Raw genomic sequence first — 26,679 nt, 5'->3', positions numbered from 1 at the left:
CTGAAACATGTACTGAGCATCTTAGAAGAATAGTCAAATCTACTTTTTCTCCCCTTCTTGAAGAATACTATCCATCTGAAAGAGAAGGAAGGCTGTCACAAGGCTTTTCATGCGATGCTGACATGGCTGCTGCGCCAGGATTCACCTTCCATCCAGGACTTCTGGAGAGTACTTTTCAAGGATTACAACCTGGAGAGATATTCCAAGCTGCAGTCCATTCGGAGCAACTTTCCTAAAGGTATCAGCTGCTGAGGCCATCAGAGCCAGAACAAAGTGACGTTAGACCGTGGGTGAATAATAAATTGAGGACAGGGGAATCCATCCCCCGCAGAATCTTTTTTTAAAAAGCCTAGTCACAAAAAAACACTGAACCTACCTGCGTGAGAAAAACACATTCCTTGCTTTAACATGGATGCTGGGGACAGTGGTAATAAGGGTGGGTACTATTAATGACATTAATGGTGTCATTACAAAAATGCACCCACACTTCCAGAGACATACCTAATAGTGTGTATATTGTACTGAGTAATGTGTACGCATCTTGGGGCTGTAGCTTGTAGAGCATCTGCTTAGTATGCAGAATGCCCCAGGTTAAATCCCTGGCATCTCCAGGCAGGGCTGAGAAAAAATTCTGTCTGAAATCCTGGAGAACGACTGCCAGGCAGAGTAGATGATACTGAGCTAGATGGACCAATGGTCCAACTTCATATAAAGCAGCTTCCTGTTTAATCCTATGTCTTTCTGCACAAGGGAGCAGGAAAAGCTTGAGGAACAGCTCCTCAGCACCTTCTGGTGGGAGGATAGATACTTTTGGGGGAAACATGGGGTTATTAGGTTTGGTGGGGAGTTCAGTAAAATGAGTGGCAGGGGAGATCCTCAAATGCTTGGGAGGGGATCTGCAACCCTGCAAGGGAATATTGTCTTCTTTTTCCAGAGGCAAGGCTTCTCTAAGGCCTGGACAAGAATCTCACCCAGTCAGCACTTTCCTTCTTTTCAGATCTGGATCTCAGCAGGCATCGCAAAGCAAGGAAACTTGCTATCAGCTCTAAGGGAGTGGCTCAACAGAAATCTCAAGGGAAACGGAAAGCCACAGATGAAAAAGACTCTTTGCACCTACCTCAACCCTCAGTGAAAGGCGACCCACACCTTGGTACAAAACAATGTTCTGGGGCTTTGGTGTGACCTGTGTGGATGTTAGAGTGTGGCAGAATTATGCACAGGGAAAGAATAAAGCACGCACACACAGAGAGCCCCAATTCCATTTAATGCAAACCAAATAAATTTTCCTCTCTTTATGAACTGAATTCATATTAATACAACAGAGAGAGAGAACATTTCACTTGGTTAGTATTTCTGTCCAAACTATGCATGAGCTTCTGACAAGTCATCCATTTCATCCTATTGGGATGTGCAACTGCTGCACATTCTGGGGAAAGATGCATACTGCTTTTTGAATGTTAACCTATGTTCTAAATCAACAGGGAACACCATGCCAAGGGCAAAGACTGTGAAGAAATCAGAGAATGTTGAGGTTCAGCACTACCCACTTCCAAATGGTAAGCACAGCACTTTCTTGTGACCATGTTGATTCTCCTCCATTCAGGGCTGGCGTAAGGGTGGGCAAGCTTGCCCAAGGCATCTACCTGAAGGGGGTGCTGCGCTGAGCTTGATAGCATGTTGAGTGTCCTGGGGGGGTGGGCAAAGGCACTCTTTGCCTAGGGCACTATTCTTGCAAGGGCTGGCCCTGCCTCTATCCAGGTGCTATCCTAACCCTTTGCCTTGATTTCTGGCTCAGAAATTCCCCACATTTTTTTACTTAGCATGCTGGTTGCACTTTTCAGTGTGCAAAGCACCTTACAGTTCTTATCCTCCCAAGAACTCTGTAAGTTAGATTAGGCTGAGAGATGGACTTTCCAAGGCCATCCAACAATCTTCAAGGCTAAGCAGATTCTGCTCATCCAAAGTATCTTCTTATCCACTGCGCCACAGTGACACCCACATCTACTGGATTGGAACAGATCAAATTACAGTTTGATTTATTGTATGATGATTTATGAGAATGGGGGTTAGGAAGGCCAGCAGGCCCTCTCTTTGTTAATCAAATGATTGAAGATGACCTTTTTGTTGCTCTCAGCATCTCTCACAGCATCAGTTCATTCTGAGCTTTAACTTTCCTGATACTGTCCCTACAAGTCTGAGCTTCTTGTCTGTATTCATCCTTGGTGACCTGCCCTTCCTTCCATCCTCATACATGTTTATTATGTACATCCTTCTTGTATTTTTAGCTCATCACTACACTTTTTTGGTTGCAGTCATGTTGACTTTTAACAATGTTTTCCATCAGAATTGTTTGTGACTGCATCTTTAATCATTGCTTAGGAACTTCCACCCATCTTGGGCTCCTTTCCCCCTTATTTTATCTAACCATGGAATCCTTACTACCTAGTCTTCTCTGAGCTTTGGCTTTCCTAAAAGTACCTGTTTGAAATGCTCACCTTTAGCTTTCCATAAGAGCAAGAATTCCAGCATGACATGTCCTGGTGCTTTTATGAAAATATTTTTACTCACAGGTGTACAGACCAAGAATGAAATAAGGATGCAACAGAAGGAACAGGCAATGCTAAAGCCAGGGCAGATTGGTGGCAAATCCTTGCAACCAGGAAAAATAAAGCCTACCAGCTTCCTTTCCCCAGAAAATACAAATGCAACAGATATTTATATATTGCTTTTCAACAAAAGTTCCCAAAATGGTTTACATAGCTATAAAGCCATACAGACATAAAGACATACATAGATATATGCATAGATATAAAGACATATATAGATATAAAGACATAACATAAAGACAGACAGACATAAAATGGCTCCCTGTTCCCAAAGGGCTCACAATCTAAAAAAGAAACACTATAGACACCAGCAACAGCCAGTGGAGGGATTCTGTGCTGGGAATGGATAAGGCCAGTTGCTCTCCCCTGCTAAATGAAGAGAATCACCACTTTTAACAGGTGCCTCTTTGCTCAGTTAGCAGGGCAATTCCTCCCCCATCCCCGTGTCCCCACTGGAAGCCTTGCCTCTGCTGTCTAACAAAATCCTACGCATTCAGTATGGGTGAAGTCTAATACTAATAATGCTGACTGCATAGAACACTAGTTACTTGACAATGTAGTGGTAGTGGTGCTAGGTAAGTTCCATTTTGCAAATGGAGGCCTGGCTGAGCTATCACCCACTGATTTCACAGCAAAACAGAGTTGAACACAGGTCTCCCAAAATCCAGCGGTCCCTCTACATAAGAGCATAAGAAGATCCTTGCTGGGTCAGGCCCAAGACATAGCTAGTCCAGTGTCCTATTCCCCACAGTGGCCCACCAATTGCCTCTGGGAAGCCTACAACCAGGAGATGAAGGCATGCTCCCTCTCCTGCTGTTTCTCCCCTATGGCTGCTGTTCAGACAGAGGCATCCTGCCTTTGAGCCTGGAGGTTGCCTATAGCCACTTTACTTTATCTTCACTGAAACAGTTGTCTGATCTTCTGCATCATGGTTAACCAATAATTGGACCCAACAGTGGTCGTTTTATCCTGGTGGTTAAATGGAGAAAGGAGTATATTTCCCAATGGCTATATTTTGCCAACTTAAGGAACATTTTATTTAACATTCCATTTATAGTTAACGTGAAACCTTCACTGTCAGGGCAACTTTATGGCTGAATTCCAATGACCTAAAACAAGTGTAATCTTCCTTTTTCAGGAGATGCTAAGAAATGTATCAAAGCTGGTGGTGAGTTGTATGTGACAAGCAAACTGGAGGAGCTTGGAGAGAGAAGCAAAGTTCGTGAACTGAAGCCTAGCGTAAAAGTCAAAGAATCCCAGGGCCCTGAATATGTACGTGATATACTTCAACCCCATTCAAAATTTCTAGAGCTCTTTTGCAGTATAGAGTATCCCACACTATGATGCTTGAACGGTACACACAAGCTCAGGGCCAGTTCACCCAACTGGCAAGCTCATGTTGGCCACATATTTCCTCAGCCAGTGGTGACAGGTGGGTGGGTATGTGATTCATTTGCCATGAGCTGATGCTCCGGTTATTATTTATTCAACACCTACAACTAGGTAGTTAACAATTAATTTTGCATGCCACTGCCAAGCCTATATTAATATACAAAACTGCAACGTCTGCTGATGGCAAACAGATTACATGACCCATTCACCACAATCAGGGAGTTGCCGCGTGCTGGGGGGTGGGGGTGGGAATAGCATCCCAAGCCCAGAGATTGTGTAAATCAGCCCAAGAGTTAGTGCCTATCATTCAGGTGTGACTTTGGCCTTTTTGCTTCACAGCTCAGCTTAGCTCCCTTATCTGTAAGGAAGCTAGGGTGGGTTTGTTGAGCATTACTTTAATTGGCAGTAATGCGAATTCTCTACTGCAGCCACAATGTCCTTTGGGCATGATGGGACTTGTAGTCCAACATCATCTGAAGACTCAGGTTTGAGAACCCCTGCTCTACTGAATCTTTGTTGTTGGAATTAATGATGCCCTCACAAAGCTGGGAGATGCCCCTATCACCACAGCTACTGCAGAAACTCCAAGAGAGAAAGCACTTATAATTTAATAGTGTGCAGATCTGTAGCAAGGAGGCTAGGGAGGCTGCCCCCACCTCAATTTTCTCTGCCTCTCCTAAATTATTTACAAACATTTTAAAAATAATAACTGAATATTGCTTACATTGAGGATTGATAAGCTGACCTATCTACTTTTGTGTGTGGCCTCCCCTAAACATTTAGGCTAACTATGGGTGTGGTAGTGTGCCACAAGAAAGTGGAAGTCATATCTGCCAGTTCTCTTTGGAGGTGCCATTTTCCTGAGAGGAATGTCACTTTGACATTTCATGTTAAGTGCAAATATGCTGAAGGCCAGTACTGTGTATTGTAGCTCTGAGCCAGCATGTTCACTTGTACATGATCTTAACTTTCCTCTTCCTCTTCAGAATGGAGTGCAGAAAACAAGTTTGCAGGATGGGTGTCACGTCATCCCTTTTCATTCTGTGGATCCAGCCCCTCCTCAGCAGGTAATAAGAAGAACATTTTTGTTTCTACTGCACTAGGGGTATACCTGTGCCAGCTGCCCTCTGTCAATGTTCTTCACATTTTCTTTTGTTTTGTTTTCTCCATGTTCTGCTTGCTGAACATTTCTTGTTCAATACAGCTTTTTTCCTTGTGGGATTGGGAACGTTCTGTGGGTCAGATTTAAAAAACGAACACATGGCCATTTTTATTTTATTTTATATTTTTTATTTAATTTACATATTTTAATACCACCCAAAACTTGTGTCTCTGGGCGGTTGACAACAGATAAAAACAACAGGAAAACATTAGTTAAAAACAAAACAAGAAATTTAGAACACAACAATTAATTTTTTTTAAAAAAACAATGCTCTAAAACAGCATTAAAAACAATCAAAACAGTATCAGTTAAAAGCCTGGGTGAACAGATGCATCTTTAAAGACTTTTTAAAAGCTATCAGAGATGGGGAGGCTCTTATTTCACTAGGGAGCACATTCCAAAGCCTCAGGGCAGCAACGGAGAAGGCCCGTCCCTGAGTAGCCAGCAGACGAGCTGGTGGACCTCTCCTGATGTTCTCAATGGGCGGTGGGGTTCATAACGAAGAAGACATTCTCTTAAATACCCAGGGCCCAAGCTGTTTAGGGCTTTATAGGTTATAACTAACACCTTGTATTTTGCCCAGAAACATATTGGCAGCCAGTGTAACTCCTTCAATATGGGAGTAATATGGTCCCTCCGAGATGACCCAGAGACCAACCTGGCTGCTGCATTCTGAACCAACTGTAGTTTCAGGACTACGTACAAGGGCAGCCCCACATAGAGCGCATTACAGTAATCCAGTCTGGAGGTTACCAGCAGATGTACCACTGTTTTGAGGTCATCTATCTCAAGAAACGGACGCAGCTGGCGTATCAGCCGAAGCTGATAGAAGGCAGCTCTGGCCACCGCCTCAACCTGGGATACCAGGGAGAGACTTGGATCCAGAAGCACCCCCAGTCTGCGTACCTGTTCCTTCTGGGGAAGTGTGACCCCATCCAGAACAGGCAGATCAAAATAGTCTCCAGAGTTTTGACCCCGCACAATGAGTACCTCTGTCTTATCTGGATTCAGTCTCAGTTTGTTATCTCTCATCCAGCCTCATCCATTTGTGTCCCTTCCAACACTACAATAAGCTTTTTTGTTTTATTATTAATCATAATCGTATTACACCCTTCCTCCAAGTAGTTCAGGTGCTGTACATAAGATTATAGCATTTTTATTCTTGCAACAACCCTGTGAGGGTTAGGGTTAGTTTAGGCTGAGACTAAGTGACTGGTCCAAGGTCAGCCTATGAGCTTCATGGTTGAGCAGGGATACGAATGCAGGTCTCCCCAGCCCAAATCCATCACACCAGCACTGCAACTGGGCTTCCCAACCTTTGGTTCCCAGTTGGTGTTCGACTATAGTTCCCATTATCCCCAGCCATAGTGGCCAAAGGTTGGGGATGATGGGAGTTATAGTCTAACAACCTTTTGGGACCCCAGGCTGACAGCTCTTGCACTATACCATTGACTCAGCAGGGTACAAAATGAAGAGGGTTGAATGCTCAATGGAGGTTCTCCCCCCCCCTTTTTTTCCTTTTTTTCTTTTTTGGCATCCTGCTAAGTTATAGGATTCAGAAGTTGCTAGGACTGGGCAAATGTTAAAAAAAATGTAAAGAAAATTGAGATGTTAACAAAAAATTAAAATCTTTAAATACTTTGGATTTTTAAAACCCTGGTTTAAAAAAACAAACAAACCAGCAAATGGGGAAGGCTGAGTAGGGGCAAATGTGTATATTCATTAAAATGAAAAATGAAAAAAAAAAAGTGGAATGGCAACAGCTGGGCAATGGTCTATCCAAAAGTATGCATGATAGTATGCAACAGTTTAGTGCTGTTTTAATGTTTTTGTGCTGGAAACATATTTCTCAGCTGAACATGGTAGCATTTCAAGGTGATAAATGCATCTAGACATGCAGAGAGAACTGCAGCCAATAGATACTTCCTAGTGTATGTCCACTACGTGTCTTCATGGGTTTTCAGGCATGGATCTTTCCTTAACATCTTATGGGATGCACTGTGAAATGTAGTGGAATCTAGAAATGCATCTCTCTTGTAACACTCACTGGCTCTCACCTTCATATTAAGAAATCCAGAAGTTGGACTATGATTAGGACCAGGCATGGGAAGAGGTGAAGAGGTACCCACAAAGATGTGGGAGGAGAGCTGGTCTTATGGTAGCGAGCATGAATTATCCCCTTTGCTAAGCAGGGTCCATCCTGGTTTGCATGTGAATTGGAGACTACATGTGAGCACTGCAAGATGGTCCCCCTTAGGGGATGGGGCTGCTCTGGGAAGAGCATCTGCAGGGGCGTAGCTAGGGGAGAGGGGGCCCGTGTTCACTCCTCTCTCCAGTAGCCCCGTGGAATGAGGGAGATAATTAAGAAAATAGGGAGAAGTGGAGCTAGGGGGCCTAGGTTCTTTGAACTCATTCGCTCAATTATAGCTACACCTCTAAGCCCATGCATAAGGCTCCAAGTTCCCTCGTTGGCATCTCCAAGATAGGGCTGAGACACAGTCCTGCCTGTAACCGCTAGTCTTAGACAATACTGAGCTAGATGGAACAATGGTCTGACTCAGTATATGGCAGCTTCTTATGTTCCTATGTTTACAGTGCATTATGTTACAAATCATGCTCAAATCAGCTGGAGCAAACAGAAGGATGCTGTAGATAGCCTTTTTGTCTGAAAAGTGTTCTTTCCTTGAAAAGAAAATGTGTTCAGAAGGCCATCACACCAATTTTCATAGATTCTCACATGATGGGTAAACCCAAAGGGCAACTTGAGATCTGCCTTTTGGCATTACTGGTGCCATATAGTCCAGTTTGTTAGTGTACTCATTAGCTCCACCAAGCCACGGCAAATAGTTTGTTTTGCCTTGAAAGTTCCTTTTTGTTTGGGAAGTCCCAGGTTTCCTTAGCTATTTGCTTGATTGGTGCCAATTCACTGCTGGGCAAGGGTTTGGCCAGGACAAACATTTTTTCTTGGCATTTTTCCTTAGCCCCACTCCTGCCAAGATGGAATTCCCCAAAGATTTCAAAATGAAAAGCAATTGCAGCCTTGCTTCAGGTTATATTGAATACAGTACTGACCACCATCTTTCCCTACTCAGGAGGTTTTTGGTTCTCAGCTCTTGATTTTAATCAGGGACAAACTATGAAGTAGGAGTGTACATGGACCACTTGCAGTGAACATTGTTGTTCAGTTTGAATTCAGACTGAACTACCGCTCCGCAAACTGATTCGGTTGGACTGACCAGTTGGGCCAGTCGGACTGATGAACCAGCTCGGAGCAGTTCATGACTGAACCAGCCCAGTTCACTGTTGACCGGTTCTACCGTGAAATGCTCCATGCACACCCTTACTAGGAAGGCTTCCAGAAGTTCTGCTGTTATTTCCAATATGTGCTCCTACACATGCTCTTTTACATTATGTGCCCTCAGCTCAAGATTGTCAAACATATATAGCAATTCATATGGACAAAAAATCTTTAAAGATACAGCAAGCACTGTTTCAATCAAGTGGTACATTTCTCAGGATCTAGCATTCACACAGTCTGAGCATTCAACAGTATGAGACACTGTTGAAGGAATGACCCAAGTTCTTTAGTCTAAAGGTTTAAGAACCACAGCCAGTGTTAAGAACCACTGTATGCTACTCAGCCCAGCCCTCTTTGCCAATATTACATCTCATTCCCTAAGGACACAATCTGGAAAAATCAGCTCTAAGAACTGGGAACACTGATTCTTTCTGTGTTTCTAATCTATGTAGTCCAAGCCTGTGTGTTGAAATGGACATCCTTAAAGGTAGGAATAGGAACCAGGTCACCAGGACCTTTGATTCTAGGTGTGGTCTCCAGAATCTCACTCAGCTCTAGAGCAGGTCCCAATACATGGTGAGTGGGACTAGGAGGCCAATATACCCTCATGAAGACTCCATTACCAGCCAGAGAGGACACCCCTATTTTGGAATCAGCAGCTGTGCTCCCATTGCTTCAGACTTTGCTTGCCCCTATTACAGGACCCACTTCAGGAACAAAGACACTAATGAGTCCAAGCAGAAGCCAGTGTTAGAGCACTCGCCTTGCATCTTGGGTCTTCCTTTTAATGATACTGATGCTCCCATGGAAGGGTCCTTGACTCATAGGATTAGGCTCCCACTAATGCTCATGGAAAGAGGGGCTACAGGTCCAGCTCTAAAATCCTTCAGCATCTATTTGGGTATTGTTGATGCATCTATTTAGGTGTTATTCATGCAGTAACTCTTTTGACTAGTTCTTTGGTGCTTGTTGTAGCTCTAGCTACCTGGCTAGACAGGATAGCTGCTGGGCTGTTTCAGCAATCTTGATTTACAAGAACCTTCCTTAAGACCTATTCCATTCATATTCTTCAGACTTATTCAACATTCCTTAAGACTTATTCTCTGCTCTGTTATAGACTTATTCTATTACCAGAGCCCATCTCACTGATAAGACCAGGAATCTGAGTTACAGAGCCCCAGGGTTAAGAGGGAAAGGACTCCAGTTCCACTCATGCTGATACATGCCTCTGAGAATAACTAGGTAGACAGCTGACTTTATAGGCAGATCAGGGGTAACCTGGAGAACAGTACCTGCCTCCCTGTCCCCTTTCCACCATCCTGGCTTATAATTGTATGGCTATCCTACATTAGGGCCTTGCAGAATACATTTTCCTCCTGCATGCTCTTCATCTCAGAGCAGGCCCAGCACACAGCATCCTCAGTCAACTGCCATGGCAGTGTCCGCTGCTGACTCCTGCCTTCAGACCCCCTGGAGAGGATTAGACCTGGCTTTTCTCCCACAATGCCTCTGAGATGGCATCATTCTAGGGCATGGGGGGGGGGGAGGGGGGGAATTGCAGCCATTAGTGGGACTTGCCATTCCCCACCCCCACTCCAGCATTCCCCTAGAATGACTCTTACTTGGGAAGCACTGTGGAGGAAAGATGGTGGCTGCCAGACAGTGACTGCCAAGAGATGGAAGAGAGACTTACCATCTCCATTACTGCCTGGATAAGCCCCCTCATGAAACTTAGCGGAGGCTATCCGTGAAGGTGGAGCCCCACAAGAGAGGACCGTAGGGGTCCTCTCAAACATGGTGCTAGCCCTGTCTCAGAGATCAAGCTAAGGAAAAGGATGAATGCCAAGACTAGCTCTGGCTTGGATTTTCTCTTGGCTACATGTAACTTCTTAGTTATTGTTGAGTCACTTCTACTCCACTGCATCCCTGGCAACTAAATTCCAGATACAGTTAAACTGTACAAGGGTTCCAATATACAAAGAGTGGCATCAAATGTGTATGTACTGGCGGTGGGGGGAGGGGTCTGGATAGGTGGGTGAGAATAGCGTTGGTGCCATTGCTTAACCACATGCAAGAAAATTGACTGACAACTGAATCTTCTTTCTGATTTGACCCTACTGCAACTTGCTGGGCCAGAAGAACGATGATGAATGTGCTGTCTGCAGGGATGGTGGGGAGCTGATCTGCTGTGATGGATGCCCCAGGGCCTTTCATCTTGCCTGCCTTGTGCCACCACTGACAGAGATTCCCAGGTAATGGTAGTTCTGCCAATGAGTTTTTATAGATCACCCTGAATTCAAAGATGGGTCTGGGTACAAAACTGCGGGATATTTTATTTCCTGCCTCATACTGATTCTTGGTAGTTACTACAACCAACCATTTCTTCAGTTTATCTTAGGAATTCTGTAAGTATATCCCCATTGATATCTCTAATAATAACCCCCCCCCCACTTGTAAGTAACAAAAAATGTGCAATACTCCTTTTGCCATACATGTTTTAAATCCAACTTTTTACACAAAGTATGTGTATATATCCATATCAATACACAACATTTTGGTGACTCTAAGGCCCTTTCATTGCTAGTACAGACTCATAGTCCTCCTGATGTCAGTGGTCGTGCAGAATAGTGGCAAGCTCAGAGCATAATCTGCCTCATTTTGTCCTGATAATTCGATACGTTTTACTCACGGGGCTTGATTCAGACAAGCCAGGTACCCTTCACACACTTGACTAATGGCATGGGAGCCACTTCTCTGTGGTATGATCCTATGCCACTAGAGCAGGCCTGCTCAACTTTGCCCCCCCAGCTGCTTTTGGACTACAACTCCCATAATCCCTAGCCACAATGGCCAATAGCCAGGAATGATGCGAGTTGTAGGCCAACATCTGCAGGAGGGCTGAAGCTGAGCAGCCCTGCACTACGGCGTATGTGAATACTCTACCACACAGGCAGGACCAGTTGCATGGCTCTGACTTAGCAGATTGGCAAGTTGCAGGAGTTGCTGATCAGACAGGAAAAATCTATGGCATTAGCGCCAACCATTTGGTTAAAATATTCACTCTCTCTCTCACACACACATACACACATGCATACACCCGCACACCAGTAATATGCATTCAGACCACAGGGAAGAAATCCCCCAGCCATTGGATGAGTATGTGTAAGGGGGCTGGGGGCCGCATCTTTTAAAGATCATGCAGGCTATGTGCATATAATTACTGCTGATATGTATGGTAATGTTGACTTACTGGCCCTAAAACACTTCCCACCCCCATCTTCCCTGTTCACACAGCTGATGGGGATTATATACACATATTTATAATCCCTATCAGGGATTATAACTGGCATTAACTGTTTTTAAGTTTTTCTTCTGTTCAGCAGGGAAGAGCAACCATCCCTATGTAGCCCAGCATAGTGTATCTCCAGTGGCTGTTTGCTGATGTCTCCCTTGTGGCTTTTTACGTAAGAACAGCCCAGCTGGATCAGGCCCAAGGCCTCTCTAGTCCAGCATCCTGTTTCACACAGTGGCCCACCAGATATCTCTGGGAAGCCCACAGGCAAGAGGGGAGGGCATGCTTTCTCTCTTGCGGTTGCTCCACTGCAACTGGTATTCAGAGGCATCGGGCCTCTGAGGCTTGAGGTGGCCCATAGCCACCAGCCATTTTAAAGACTGCAAGCCCTTTGTGGACAAGGAATTACTTTCTCATACTTTTTGCCATGCAAACCACTTGGAGAAATTTTTTTTGGTTGAAAAGTGGAATATACATGTTTGTTTTTGTTATGATGATGGTGGTGGTGGTGGTGATGATCATAATAAATAAGAGGATATAGCACTTTGCAAAGGATGAGTTTGCAAGGGGCTTATACTCTAGATACCACAAAGAAGGGTGAGTGGTGGCGGCGGCAGCAGAAGCAAATGGAGGAAAACTGTGCATTTATTTCGGATACCCAGGCTGCAGTTACAGCAGGGTATGAGGACTAAGGGGTTCTGCCAAAGGCTTTATAGAAAAGGTGGGGCGATTGCCAGACTAGCACAGGATACCTTCTCCCATGAGCATAGGGAGTGTCTTAGGAAAAAGATACCTGTCCCTTTCCAGGAGTCTTCCTATGCACAGACAGCTGCTATCTGGATGTGTGTCCCTCTGCCCCCATCAACTGCAGTGGATCTGAGTGAGAATGTTGGTAGTACACTAAGATGTCATTTGCAATGGTTTCTGCTTACATTTGCATAGCTTGTCCATTTCTTTCTCCCTCTCTCTTTCCTTGCTACACATGATCACACCCCTGTCTCTCTGCTATGCGACATGGGGCAGTGGGACATGGAGGTGTGATTCCTGCTCACCCGGGAAGGTGAAACAAGATGGGCGTGATGAAGAAGAGACCATCAGAGGGCAACGTTTTCAAACTCAGGTGAATCCCTGAATCTCCAGTGCCCCATAACATCCTGTCTCTATAAAAACATTTGTTCTTCTCTATGTAGGAAAATGTCCTTCCTATAGGAAAGAGCTACACTAAGCTGCCCTTTCATTCATGTGTCTCCAGTGGCTGTTGAATGTACCAAGTAGAACATTTGTCAGAAGAGAGAGAATTTTGCTCAGACTTATGGCATTTGGAAAAGTCTGAACAAATACAGAGGTCATTTACGCAATCAAAAACTGTGTGAACTGTGTCCTACCCGGGTTTGGGAGCTGTGTGTGCTCCCAATTTTTGGTTGTGTGGAAGCAAGGTAGGAGAAGAACCTGGGTAGAAGTGATTGTGTGGAAGCAAGGTAGGAGGAAAACATGGGTAGCTTTTCCTCCTACCTTGCTTCCACATAACCAAAAATTGGGAGTACACACAGCTCCCATATCTGGGTAGAACAAACTTTTTGATTGTGTGAATGACCCCATTCAATCTCTTAAAGGCATTGTAAGATCTATACAGGACTGTCAAAATGGTAGCGATATTTCAAAGTCCTGCAGTGGCCCACTGTGGCTGCTGCCATTGCTACTGAATGAGGACTCACATGATTGCATTTTTTCATACCTGCTTAGGGTGCTGTATATGTCCAGAGGACAACTGAAGATGGGAGGAGAGTTCTCATCAAAGAACCTGTGGTGGGAGCCTCCTTCAGACAGCCTCTGACTTCCCTGTCCCCAACGCCTGTGGCAGTACCACCAACAGTACAGAGTGTGGGAACGGACAGACAGCTGGTCAGTACCTCACCTCTCCATGGAACTCTTCACAATTTTCAGTGGACTCTGCCATTCCATATGCTTTGCTTAAGTGAGGGGTTCCCAACCCTGGACATCTCCAGATGTTGCTGAACTACAGCTTTCACCAACTTCCAAAGGCTTTTGTGGCTGGGGATGATGAGAGTTATAGTCCCACAACATCTGGGGACCCAAGGTTGGGAATCTCTGGCATAAGTACTGAAGACTGTCATGGCATTTTGTTTCCTTGGTTGTATTTTGCCTCCTCCTGTCAGGAGGCTTGCATGGCAGGTTGAATGTATAGAGGGCTATAGCAGTATAGAGGGCTATAGCAGAATCATAAAGGGAGGAAGATTGGTTGAGCTTCTCCAAGGAGTTATTCGCACATGGCTTCATGCTTCGGGGTAAATGTTGAGCGAAGCCACTTCGAGCTATACTACTGCACTTGCGGGAAGCATCCCCTCCCCTCTGCTCTCGGGTTTTGTTTAGAAACAATTTCACATGGCACATGTCCGTGTTTTCCTTCTGGCCAATGTGGTTGTGGAGGGAGAGCTTCCTAAAGAGTGATATCTGCATTTCTAAAGAAAGCATCCCTCTTATCATGCTAATGATTCTATGTCAGTGCCTCTCCCTATTTGCTCCAGCGTTTTCAGAAAAAGTAGCTTAAAACCAGCATTTTAAAAACCCGGAAATAACTTGAGATCAGTTAGAATTTGCATCACAAAGCCCAATTTGGGTGTGTAGTGGGTCCAAGAATCTCGAAGGGACTTTGGGATAAGTTTGGCTGGGGTGTGAACGCACACGCTCTCTTCTGAAGGAGATTCGGGGTAGAAGCCCTGTCTGTAAAGCCTCCAGGTGCAACTAAGGTATCATTCATGACTCAGTGGTGATGTTCTCCATGTTCAAGATGAGGGGCAACAGTGCAATGCATACTGGGTCTATATGGCGGGCTCTAAAAACTCCTGCAAAAGGACTCGACAGCAGTAAAAACACCCTGCAAAAACAATGAGGATTGCCAAATGATTGTCCTGCATTATTTATTTTAATTCAGCGAAGCAAACTTCACATATCCTGCATGTACAGCATTGCATGTGACGGAAGCACCTGCATCGGTTTCACTGTGTACTCAATTCCTGTGGTGTATGCAGGTAGTGAAATAAACAGGGGCGTATCTAGGGTAGGGCAGGCAGGGCACGTGCCCCGGGTGCCACTTGAAGGGGGGTGCCATTTTGTAAAATTAAAAAAAATGGCTGCCAAAAACAAAATGGCAACCGTGCATGCTCAAATGGCCTCTGTGAGGCCCTAGGTCATGCCAGGCCTTGCAGAGGCCATTTGAGCATGCGCGGTGGCCATTTTGTTTTCAGTGGCCATTTTTAAAAAAAGATTATTTTTAAAAATGGCCACCGCACATGCTCAAATGGTACCTGCGAGGCCCTAGAAGCCAGCAGGGTGAGGGGGAACCTTTGCAAATCCCCCCCACAGCCTTTAGGAAGCCCCCCAAAGACACTGTACACATATTCACATTGGCACTATGTACAGGGAATCAGGGCTTGTGAATACTGAGCTGACGCTTATGACCTAGGATTGTATTCATTTGCTCTTACTTTGCTTCTTGTGAAAAGTGAGTTGAATGTGATGTCTTGCTAATATGGCTATTAATGGTGAATTTGTCTTTGACTCAGTGTGAAATCCTTAATATTAAGGCCCACAGGGGGTTTCTTGCTCTCTTTCTCTCATTTTAACTGTCTTTCTGAAATACTAGAATATATTCCAAGCAGTGACACAGTTTACTCTGCATATCCTTTAATTATTTACAGAGTATCTGGGAAAAGTCAAATTCTCCATTGATTTTTAAAACTTATGTAATGGTGATGCTACAATGCATAGCAGAGAATTAGACAGACACTTCTGTTTAGTTTTCCAAGTACACCTCCACACAGTATTTGGGGATTTCATGAGTCCCAGCATACTGAAATTTGTAGTTTTCCAGCATTTTTTGGTCTGGCTACGTCCACTGCTAAATAGTTTTTGAAATATTAAAAGATTAACGAGCCTGACTTGTATTTTTCAGCTGAGATTATGGTAAAGTTATCTGAAAGATGGGTGTCAGATGCTTGGACAGGGGGGCGCAATTTCAGTGCTTGCCCTAGGTGCTATTTTCCCTAGATACGCCTCTGGAAATAAACGTGTATGTTTTGCTCACATATCTGCACATAGGGTACATACAATTCTTTCTATGGATGTCACATGCATGTAAGAAATGTGTTCTGTGTGAAGGAGCTCTGGGGACCATATTTGGACTTGTTTCCCATGCAACTGGTCTTTGATCATTTTAGCCTTCTGGCTTTTCATTATTGATAACTGGGATCAGAATTAGATTTGTGGAATAAGGAAACATGGAGGTAGAACAGAGGAGGAACAAAAATTCACCAGCAATATAGGGGCAGGAAAACTGTCTGCCCTGTAAACTCTGTCCCAAGGATATTAGGGGCTGAAACCATCTTTTGCTGCTGTTTAAATAAACCAACATCCAAATAAAACAACAATAAGGTTACCTACTAATATTCCTGGTATTACTGAGATGTGTGCAGCTGGGCCTGCTGTTGCTCACTAGTTTAGGATTTCCAAGCCAAGGATAGGTCTGGAGTCTCTAGCAATCAGCTACAGGATGCTATTGGATGCAATCTTGGATAGTTCAATGGCTTGAGATGGTGACAAATATTGGGAAAAATTGAAGAGAAAGATCTCTAGGAATTACTTTAATCAGTTGGCAACCCTAATAGTAATGCATTTAAATTGTGTTTTTAATCTTGCTAATTTTGAATTTAAATTGGTGTCTGTGTGTCTGTGCATGCACACGTGCCCCAAGGATAGAGTGGATTAAAATTCTAAGCATAATTGTGAAAAGTTACATGCAGTGCAAGGCAGCTTGGGGGTGAGAGGAAGCGGGCAACACCTCGATAGAAAGAAACTGACTCTCTCTCTCTCTCTCTTTTTCTCTCTAGAAACTGACTATTGGTGAAAAATGTGGCATATGCAGAAAGGGGGGAGACTTGATCTATTGCAATAAATGTTTCAGGGCTTTCCACTGGCTCTGCCATTTTCCAGTCCATGCAGATCAAATCAGGTACTGCATTCAAAAGCAAAGCTCTTCTTAATTCCCTGAACTTCCTTGCTCCTGTTCATGAGGCCTTGTCCAGATGGTAGCTTCTGCTGTGGCTGATTTAGCATTAAATCACATTAAAAAAAGAAATGTTGGGGAGACAAGTGTCACAAGAAAGTGTACCCACTAGCATGCAAGTTTTGTGCAATTGTTGCTCTTTCAAACGATGCTTCCCCCTAGCAGGGAACTAACAGGATGCAAATGGAGACTGGCATGTTTGTAAGTGATTTGCAAGTCACATGTGCTGATACAAGTATCAGCACATCTGACCCTTGGAAAAAACCTTGGGCATCACATCAAGTTCTGCCACTTCTAATATTTTACTAGAGAGTAGACCTTGGGCTCAAAGTATCCTACTCCAGATGATGCCTTCTGAGAGGAGGAAAAGGGATGCCCCAGGTCAGGACCGTGATCAGCGTTGATCTGGAAAATGCAGAAGGTGGGTGTTGCAACAAAAAGGGATGTTGCTCCAGCAGGGTCTCTCAGTGAACTGCTGGGTTTTGTGTCCTGCTGCTTAGGCAGGGTGAATTGACCCTGCCCCTTCCATAAGCAAGCATTGAGAGGGGTTTTTTTAAATATAAAGAGCCTTGCCCAGTTTACAGGCACTTGCTCCACCATGTCTGGAAGGTCCTCGGAAGATTTCTCTTGGCAGGGCTGTGACCTCCGGTATTGGAGGGAGAGTGTACTGGTTGGGGTTCATCTGGTTCATTCAGTGTGGGGGGTTCCAGTGGCATGGGCTCACCAGATGCCTGGGTCCATGGTGCCTCCTAATCAGGCTCATCTCCCGGACTTTCTGTCCCATCCCTCATCCAGGGGCTTCAAGGTCTGGGATCATGACACAGAGCATGCAAATCTCAGAGTTTTACAGGGTGCCCATGTATTTTGCACTAGATCCATTTGTGCCCTAGAGTGTTTAAGTTAATTGCCCTCTGCAAACCAATAACACGGATGCCCCACATTTATTTGAAATCACTTCACAATAATTTGGCTGTATTCTTGGAAGGTCTTAAGACAGGAGCTGGACTAGCTGGCAGCTAGGAAGCTAGTCCAGCTGGCATGCCAAGTGTAATGCCTTGCAAAGCAGTCGTCTGATGGCCTCATCATACAGCTCCACAGCCAAATTTCAACTGTATGACAAAACCTACTACCACCATGGATATTTGAAGCCTAAAGTTTTATCAGGCCTTACTTATCACAAACAGCAAATGAGGGGGTAAACCTGTGATCCTTGATGTGATAGCGGTTGTATTCACATAAATGGGTCTGCGCCTGTGCACTAGCCAGCTCAGTAGGACTTTGAAGTTCTGTGTGACGCCCTTGTGATGCTCATGTGTGTTAATTGGAGAGGGCGGTTGGAGCATGGCTGCCTTCAGTTCCTTTCCGACCACCGCCTCAGCTGCATCGGAACGGAATCGTTCCGGTTGCTTGCGGAGTTTCACTCTTCAACTACCTGAGAAACAGTGTGAGAGAGATTTAGTATTCTTCTTTGTGCTGTTTAAAGAGCCAAATTCAAACTTTCATGACCGATCAAAACCTTTTAAATGGTGCAAAAATTGCAAAGCTAAACTTCCTACTTCAGATAGACACATCTTCTACCATGTCTTAGGGAAGAGCATAAGACAAATATATTTATTTTATTTATTCAATTTCTATACCACCCTTCCAAAATGGCTTTTACAAAAACCAAGAACTTTGCTTAAAGGACACCCTCTATAACCTTTTATTTATTTTATTTTTTTACATTTCTATCCTGCTCTTCCTCTGAGGAGCTCAGAGCAGTGTACATGGTTATTTTTATCCTCACAACAACCTTGTGAGGTAGGTTAGGCTGAGAGACACATGACTAGACCAGAGTCACCCAGTGAGTTTCATGGCTGAATGGAGATTTGAGCTTGGGTCTTCCAGGTCCTAGTCCAACACTCTAACCACTATGCTATGCTGGCTCTCTTGGCGCTACAGGAGGAAACTTACCTCTTCAAACACCCATCCCCAAATTCTTTGGTGGTGGATTATGGCTCTTCATCCAGGTCCAATAGTAAACATGCTGTACCTGTAGACAAGGAAGGAGAGAAGTTAGATGGGATGGGCCATAGGTTTTACTTGACATCAACCTTATCAATGTGTATAGCCAATTATATGGCATGTATGTGAGATACCAGCATGCACTTGGGGAACAGCTACAGGATACTAGGGATGATTCTCTCATTTCCTACCAGAGAATCTATTTTCAGAAGAACACCTTAGATATTGAAAACAACAAAACCCAGTGCCTCGTGGGCTTGTCCTTTTGGGGTTGGTTGGCACCCTATGTGCACTATACCACAACCTGCTCTGGGTCACCCTGGTGCCCCTCAAGTGGAGTTATGGGGCTGCTGAAATTTCCCATTATTCCCTATGGGGGGAAAGCTTAAAGACGTGCAAGCTTCAGGAAAAAAAAAATCAAAAACCACCTTTCACCAGGTTATTTGAAATCTGGGTGGTAGCAGACACCCATTGGGGCACTACTACCTGACTCACTCTTCTACCCCCAAACCCCTTTTCTGCCCCAAATCTGCCACAAAGACATGCCAACTTTTTAAAGAAATTAATAAACACCCCTTTATCCAATTTCTTTGAAATCTGGGTGGTAGCTTCCTTGCACCTATTGGGCACTACCACCCACCACAACCTGCTCTGGGACACCCTAGTCCGCCCCCCACCCCAGGGAGTTATAATTAAGGCTGATTAAATCCCCATTATTCCCTATGGGAAAAAGCTTAAAGAGGTGTCTTTTTCAAAAATTAAAAAAACTTCATTAAAAAAAAATCACCCCTTTGCCCAATTTCTTTGAAATTTGGGTGGTAGCTTCCACCCATTGGGTACTCCCACCCACCGTACACTTTTGCCCCCAGAACCCCTTTTTTGCCCCAAATCAATTCGGATTCAGAAAATTCAAGTACAAATTGAATCTGGTGTGATTTGGGGGGAGCAGATTTGGACCCAAAACAAATCGGGAGTTATTCAATTTGGGTACAAATCAAATTTTAAAAATCGATTTGTGCACACCCCTACAGGAGATTGCTAGTACTAACATAAAACAGGCCTGCTAAACTTCAGCCTTCCTGCAGATGTTGGCCTCCAACTCCCATAATTCCTGGCTATTGGCCACTATGGCTGGGGGTTATGGGAGTTGTAGTCCAAAAACAGCTGAGGGGGGGGCAAAGTTGAGCAGGCCTGCATAAGACCATAAGAAAAGAGTCCGGCTGGATCAGGCTGAAGGCACATCTAGTCCAGCTCCCTGCTTTACACCAGATGCTTCTGGGAAGCCCACAGCAAGAGATGAGGGCATGCCCTCTTGCTTGTTGTTGCTCCCCTGTAACCAATATTTAGAGGTGTCTTGCCTCTGAGGCTGGAGGTGGCCAATATCCCTAAGCCAAACCATTTGGAGAATAAGATCAAGGAGCAACAGCTTAAATCCACTGACATCATGAGACACAATACCATATGGAGAATCATGGACAAAAAACCAAGCTAGAAACAAAATCTGTGAAACAGTCTTGAAAGGTGAATGTGTATAACACAAACATATATGTAAATATACAGCTTATATAACAAATCCCAAACCATACATGAACCCAGTATATACAATAATGGCAAAGATGGAACAAAAGTCCAATCTTCTCAGCTGGAATATACAACATGAAAAGTACTTCAAAGCTGGAGATGGCAAAACAAATCTTCATTCTTCACAAGTATGAGATATGTGAATCCCTTGACAGGCATCCTAGGTTATCTTTGCCAGTTTCGAAAACAATCTTCCTCAGAAGTGTGCCATATCTATATATAAACAACAAACATTAACATAATATACATTCCAAATAAACAAACTTGTTCCTTTGTTTCAGTAAAAACAAGCCTTCTACACAGAACAGCCCTGCTCTGTCAAACCATATGTAACAAGTATCTGCACGAGCATGCTTGACTCCTTACTCAAGGTTAAAATACTTCCCAGCTAAATCATCTAATTAACAACAGGTAGAAAGAATACACTCAGTATACACTATACTCTCAAACAGTAATGAACCACATGTGTCTACAGAAAACTCGAAAAATCATAATTAGCATTTAACCCTGTAGGACAGCACGTTCTGAATTCCAACACTCTAACCACTATGCTATGGTGGCTGGATGCTGACAACTAAATCCCAGCACAAATTACAACACTATTTAGAGGAGATGATGTCATTGCTACAAGATTTAGGAATAAAAATCAACCACAAGAAATCAAAAATACAACCTGCAAAGTCCATACTTTTCATAGGTTCAGTACTGGATACAGAGAAACAGAAGGCATTCCTACCAGAGGAGAGAGTATGCAAAATAAAGCAACAAGTGGAATTAGTGCTACAACGTCTACATCGAATAGCAAAACAGATCCAGATGTTACTAGGTCTGATAGCCTCCTGTACAGCGGCCATTCTGCATGCGAAACTAAGACTGCAACTGCAACCCCTGCAACTATGGTTTCTGGGGACATTCGGTTTTCAAAATGGAGATCAATCACAGGTCTTGCTCATTCCAGTCAAGAGAAAACAAAAGACTCCCTCCTATGGTGGAGAAATGAAGAGAATTTGACCACAGGGATGCTGTTTTACATATACATCTTAACATATTAGAACTTCTGGCTTCCTACCTGGCACTGAAAGCCTTCAGACCACTATTGCAAGGGGGAAAGGTCCAGGTAGTAATGGACAACACTACTGCAATAGCATATTGCATAGCATAGCAACCAGGGGGAACAGTGTCCCACCCATTATGCAATCTAGCCATACTGTTTTGGAACTGGTACATAGACTACCAGATTCACCTCACTGTGATACATATAAAAGGGACAAAGAACATAGAGGCAGACATCTTGAGCAGAGAGGTCACCAGATTGAACATGCACGAGTGGAGTACCCATCCAAAAAATACTTGAAGGAAATATTCAACACACGGGGGACTCCAGAGATAGACCTCTTCACATCTCCAGAGAACAAGAAATGTGATCAATGTTGCACTTGTGCAGGCACAGGGAGAGAATCACTGGGGGATGTGTTCATGTTCACATGGGACAAGACATTTTCTTACATATATCCGCCAATTCCCCTTATCACAAGAGTGGTGAACAAAATAATGCACCCCAAGATGGACTGCATCCTAATAATACCACTGGCAAAGACAGGTGTGGTAAGCAATTTTCCTATGTTTATCCAAGGGCAGAATGAGGACATTGCCACTACAACCAGATCTCCTATCCATGGAAGAAGGCAAGACCCTACACCTGGAAATAACTACGTTGAAACTGACAGCATGGAGAATCATGGGGATGCAGCAAGCACAGAGCTACTAGAAAAGACACTGTTTAATGAGAGGAAAGCATCAACGAGAAAGATGTATGCGGCAAAATGGAAGAGGTTTGGAAGCTATGCTAATAACAGGACTTTGAGCCCTTTCTCACGATCTGGGAGAAAGGGATTGAAGGGGCAGGGGAGGATGCCTCAAAAAGCTTGCCTCCCCTGCAGATGATCCTCTCTGTTGGTCTGGGCACAGAGATCGCACGCCCAGACATGCAGCTGCCTTCTCTGTTAGCACAGAGGGTCGGGGTGCCAGGAGGTGTCACTCCCCCCCCCCCGGAACTCCTATAATGCTTTGCACAAGTGCACAATGCATTATGGGGATTCCCCTGATGCTGGCTGGAAGCCATACAGTCTCCCAGTCCTGGCAAGCAGCCGTGACTGGCAGACAGTCAGAAAAACGGGGTTGAGAGAGCGCTTGCTCACTTCACCCGGTTTCAGATGGTGGCATGTTTGCCACCGAGGCACCTCCAGGATCGGGCATGATCCCGCTGATTCTTATGCACAAGCAAAACCAGGCTTGGCTTCGCTAGCCCTGTTTTGCCTGCGTGTGAGAACAGCCTCTTTCTCATTAACCTCTGCTGGTATAACACAGATATTGACTTACCTATCCAGCTTAAAGTTGACTGGTTTGTCCAGTTCCGTGATATAGGTACACTTAGCAGCAATTCCCGTTACCATGCTGGCAGAGAGTCAAAGACTGTTCTCAAACCCACTTTGCAAAAAGTTCCTAAAAGGGTTAGACAATTTATACCCATCAGTGAGGAAACTATTTAGCCAATGGAGTTTATCAGTGGTTCTAGCAGGCCTGATGAACCATCCCTTTAAACCAATGGCAACAGCGTCAATGAAGTTTTTGCCAATAAAAGTGGCATTTTTGATTGCAGCAACAACTCCAAGGAGAGTTAGCAAACTGCATGCATTAAGAACAGATACACCTTACATCCAGTTCCATAAGAGAGCCAGCGTTGTGTAGTGGTTATCGTGCTGGACTAGGACCGGGGAGATCCAAGTTCAAATCCCTATTCAGCCATGAGACTTTCTGGGCGACTCTGGGCCAGTCACTTCTCTCTCAGCCTAACCTACTTCACAGAGTAGTTGTGAGGAGAAACCTAAGTATGTAGTACACCGCTCTAGATTCCTTGGAAGAAGAGTGGGATATAAAATGTAAAAAAATTAAAAAAAAATTAAAAAAAATAAGGAGAAAGTTGTTCTTCATACAGACTTGAGTTTCATACCAAAGACAAATGTCCACATTAACCAAGATATAATCCTTCCCTCCTCCTTCCTCAATCCACAAATGGATTTAGAACAGAAGCTATAGACCTTGGATGTGAGGAGAGCTTTGGCCTTCTATTTATACAGAATAAATATCTTCACAAAGGACAACACTTTATTATCATCCCTATATCATCCCCTAAAGGGATGATAAGAAGGGAGAGTGGATAAAAAGGCAGAGATTGTCAAGATGGATAGTCTCAGCTATAATGGAAGCATATAGAAGCCAGGGGATGGAACCACCCACGGACATTAAAGCACATTCTACATGTATGGTGGGTTCTTCAGCAGCCAGTTTAGGAGTGTCTATAGATGATATTCGAAAGGCTGCCACCTGGTCTTCTGAAGCAACATGCAGTGGATATAAGGTGTACAACAGATGCTTCTTTTGGCAGAGGGACATTAAAACAAATCCTAACATGAAAAAGGAGACACAAAGGTAAGACACAGCCTGTACCCCCCACCTATACAGGGAGCTTACTAATCATCCAGTTCTGTAAATACAACTGGGATCACATCAAGGATAAACAGGTTGCTTAACTGTAACTGATGATCGTTGAGTGATCCAGGTGTATTCACACAACCCACACATCCTCCCCACTACAGGTAGGGAAATGGACAGTTTCTAGAGCTTTTATCTCTCACTTACCTTGTATATAGTTCCTCTCGCGATGATTGCAAAAGATGTGGCAGTTGTCCAGGAACTGAAGGCAGCAACACTCCAACTGTCCTTTCCAATGGATGCTCACGAGTGCCGGGCAGAGCAAGAGCATTGCACAGAGCTTCAAAGTCTTACCGAGGTGGCTACTGTACAGGCACAAACCCAGTTGTGTGAATACACCCGGATCACTCAAGGATCATCAGTTACAGGTAAGCAACCTGTTTTTTGAGGGTAGCACCAATTCAGACTGCAGGTGGAGGCTCACAAGTTTGAATACTCTTCCATACAACCTCCTGCCACATGGGAAGCTAAATGTTAGGATGAAGAGTTCTAGCCTAGCCTTCTCTTTGACATCAGACTTGCTATGTGAAAAGTTTTTGTTTGTTTTGTTTTTAGTGGAGGAATGTTCAGTCTTGTCAGCTGCACCAACATTTCATGGTAGTACAGTCTAGTCACAGAATCACCTGCTCTGCAGACTGTGTGATCTAGATCTGTGACTTTGAGGTGTATTTAAGATCCTTCTTTATTTTATTTTCCAGTGGAATCTTGATCTGCAAGTCCTGCTCCAATAGCCCTTCAGCCGTCAACTTGGAAGGAGCAGCAACTTCACACACCCCAACACTAAGAGCAGTAAAGGTCAGGATTTCCATCACCTTTTCAGCCTTGTCTCAGCTGTTGGGTAAAAGTGAAAGTAACCTAGGAAATATGGGAGAGATACACGCACTGTCTCTACTCCAGCAAATCTAAAGATTACACCTTTCGTTCACTTGATCTTCTGCTGCAGAATACTTGACTAACAAAGTCTTATCATGTCATCAGTGCAGATTCCCATTTTACAGATAGCAAGACTTGGCGGTCTGTTTTTGTTTCATTGTGGTTTTTTTGCAGAGACATCTATGTCCAGCTAGGCTGGTTCTGACATAAGTTACTATTATTATTATTTACATGTTTATTTCACCTTTCCTGGGTTCTTCGCTAAAGATGTGGTAGCTGAACCCTGGATCAAGGTTCTGCATGCCTTGCCCATTTTATCTTCCCAAACACCCTGTGAGGATAAGTTATTCTGAGAGATATGATTGGTCTAAGTTCATCCAGTGAGCTTTTTATGACTGAGTGTGAAGCTGAACTTGGGTTTCCCCAGTCCTAGTCCAACAGCCTAACCATTACATCACACTATCTCCCATCGTTGTTATTTATAGAACCGTTAAAATATATGCCTCTATATATGCTTTTCTGAGCAAAAACGGCAAGTCTCTGCCCCAAAGATATTACAGTCTAAATTCAGCTGTGGGGAAAATGACAGAGGTGAGAGGAGGGAAAGACAAGTGTAAGAAGGTATAAATGTGAGCAAATGCATTTGACGTGCACAGGCACATAAAATGCACACGTGAGGACATCACAAGCACATCGCAAGCACACGTGAGGATGAGAATTATTATTTATTTATTATTATTGTTGTTGTTGTTTATTCGATTTCTATACCGCCCTTCCAAAAATGGCTCAGGGCAGTTTACATAGAGAAATAATACATAGAGAATGAAGCCTTTAAGCCAAACGACTCTTAGAAAAAGTGAGTTTTGAGGAAGTGTTCGAAGGAAAAGGCAGGGATGGCACCACTTATGTTCAATGCATGGGGAGCAGCAAGCGAGGATGAGTGGAGTCAGTAATCTGGAAAAGAAAGTAGTAGCATGAGTTAATGTAATGAGTTGCTGCACTCCAGAGTTTTTATCCTTTGATTATAAGCATGAAGGCAGGCATATAATATTTAAAAAGAGCATCGTTCATCCCTCAGTTGCAGGGTGAGCCTGGCTTCCTCTTGGCTCTGCAACTGAAATGACAGTGAATTAAGCATACTCAGCCATATGTCTTGCCCCAATCTTCATGTTTTAGGCAGGCTGGCTGCTTCAGTTGTTTAAGTGCTACATGAATGTCAATGTGATCATTCATTCACCCTGATTAGTTTAAAACAGGCAACTCTTTAAAAGTGTAAAACTGTTCCAAGAATGGGAGAGGGTTTATTAATGATATCACTGGGACCAACCAATAAGCATCCAATCAGCTGGCTTCTGTATACAATTTGCAGGACAATTCTCTCTGACCAGAGCACAGCTCTGAAATAGAAAGGGATATTTGGGTTGAACACAAGGAAGGGCACTTCTAGAGCAGTCCCCCTGGTCCAAAAAAGGTGACATCACTTTTCAGCCTCACTATAGGCTACATCCAGGGCAGGGTGTTTATTTTCTCCCAGCTGATTATGTTGCTCAGTGTTTACATGCTAGAGAAATTTAATTACCAAGATACTATTTTTAATAATAGGTGGTGGAAGAATCTGCTGGAACTGAACCTGTTCTGAATAAAGATGAGCTGGACTCTCTCATAGGGGAGGTAATAGAAACCATCTTATTCAGCTTATTTGCCCAGAAATATGGTATGTTACTGAACAGTTGTGTGGATTCTGGATTTTAGAGTCGCAATGCTTGCAGGCTTCAGCAGAATTAAAATCCTTCCTGGTATTAACTTGGCTCGTTATTTCAGTACTTGGCACCCTAG

The 26,679-nt window shown here is 44.0% G+C and overlaps 1 protein-coding gene across 1 annotated transcript in view; it reads left to right on the top strand.

Annotated features, from left to right (window-relative positions):
• AIRE (autoimmune regulator) overlaps positions 1–26,679 on the top strand; it is a 28,838-nt gene that overhangs the window by 1,136 nt on the left and 1,023 nt on the right. Inside the window, exons 2-12 of the mRNA XM_053311222.1 lie at positions 64–238; positions 998–1,150; positions 1,482–1,556; positions 3,745–3,878; positions 4,985–5,065; positions 10,595–10,710; positions 12,693–12,870; positions 13,494–13,652; positions 16,658–16,779; positions 24,669–24,765; positions 26,446–26,514. Of these exons, the coding sequence (XP_053167197.1) occupies positions 64–238; positions 998–1,150; positions 1,482–1,556; positions 3,745–3,878; positions 4,985–5,065; positions 10,595–10,710; positions 12,693–12,870; positions 13,494–13,652; positions 16,658–16,779; positions 24,669–24,765; positions 26,446–26,514 (1,359 nt within the window). The remainder of the gene's footprint in view (positions 1–63; positions 239–997; positions 1,151–1,481; positions 1,557–3,744; positions 3,879–4,984; positions 5,066–10,594; positions 10,711–12,692; positions 12,871–13,493; positions 13,653–16,657; positions 16,780–24,668; positions 24,766–26,445; positions 26,515–26,679) is intronic.

This window comes from Hemicordylus capensis, chromosome 3 (assembly GCF_027244095.1).
Source record: "Hemicordylus capensis ecotype Gifberg chromosome 3, rHemCap1.1.pri, whole genome shotgun sequence".
NCBI classification, from domain to species: Eukaryota; Metazoa; Chordata; class Lepidosauria; order Squamata; family Cordylidae; genus Hemicordylus; species Hemicordylus capensis.
Note: the sequence above shows the minus strand (reverse complement) of the source record. Positions and strands in the feature narration are given on the sequence as shown.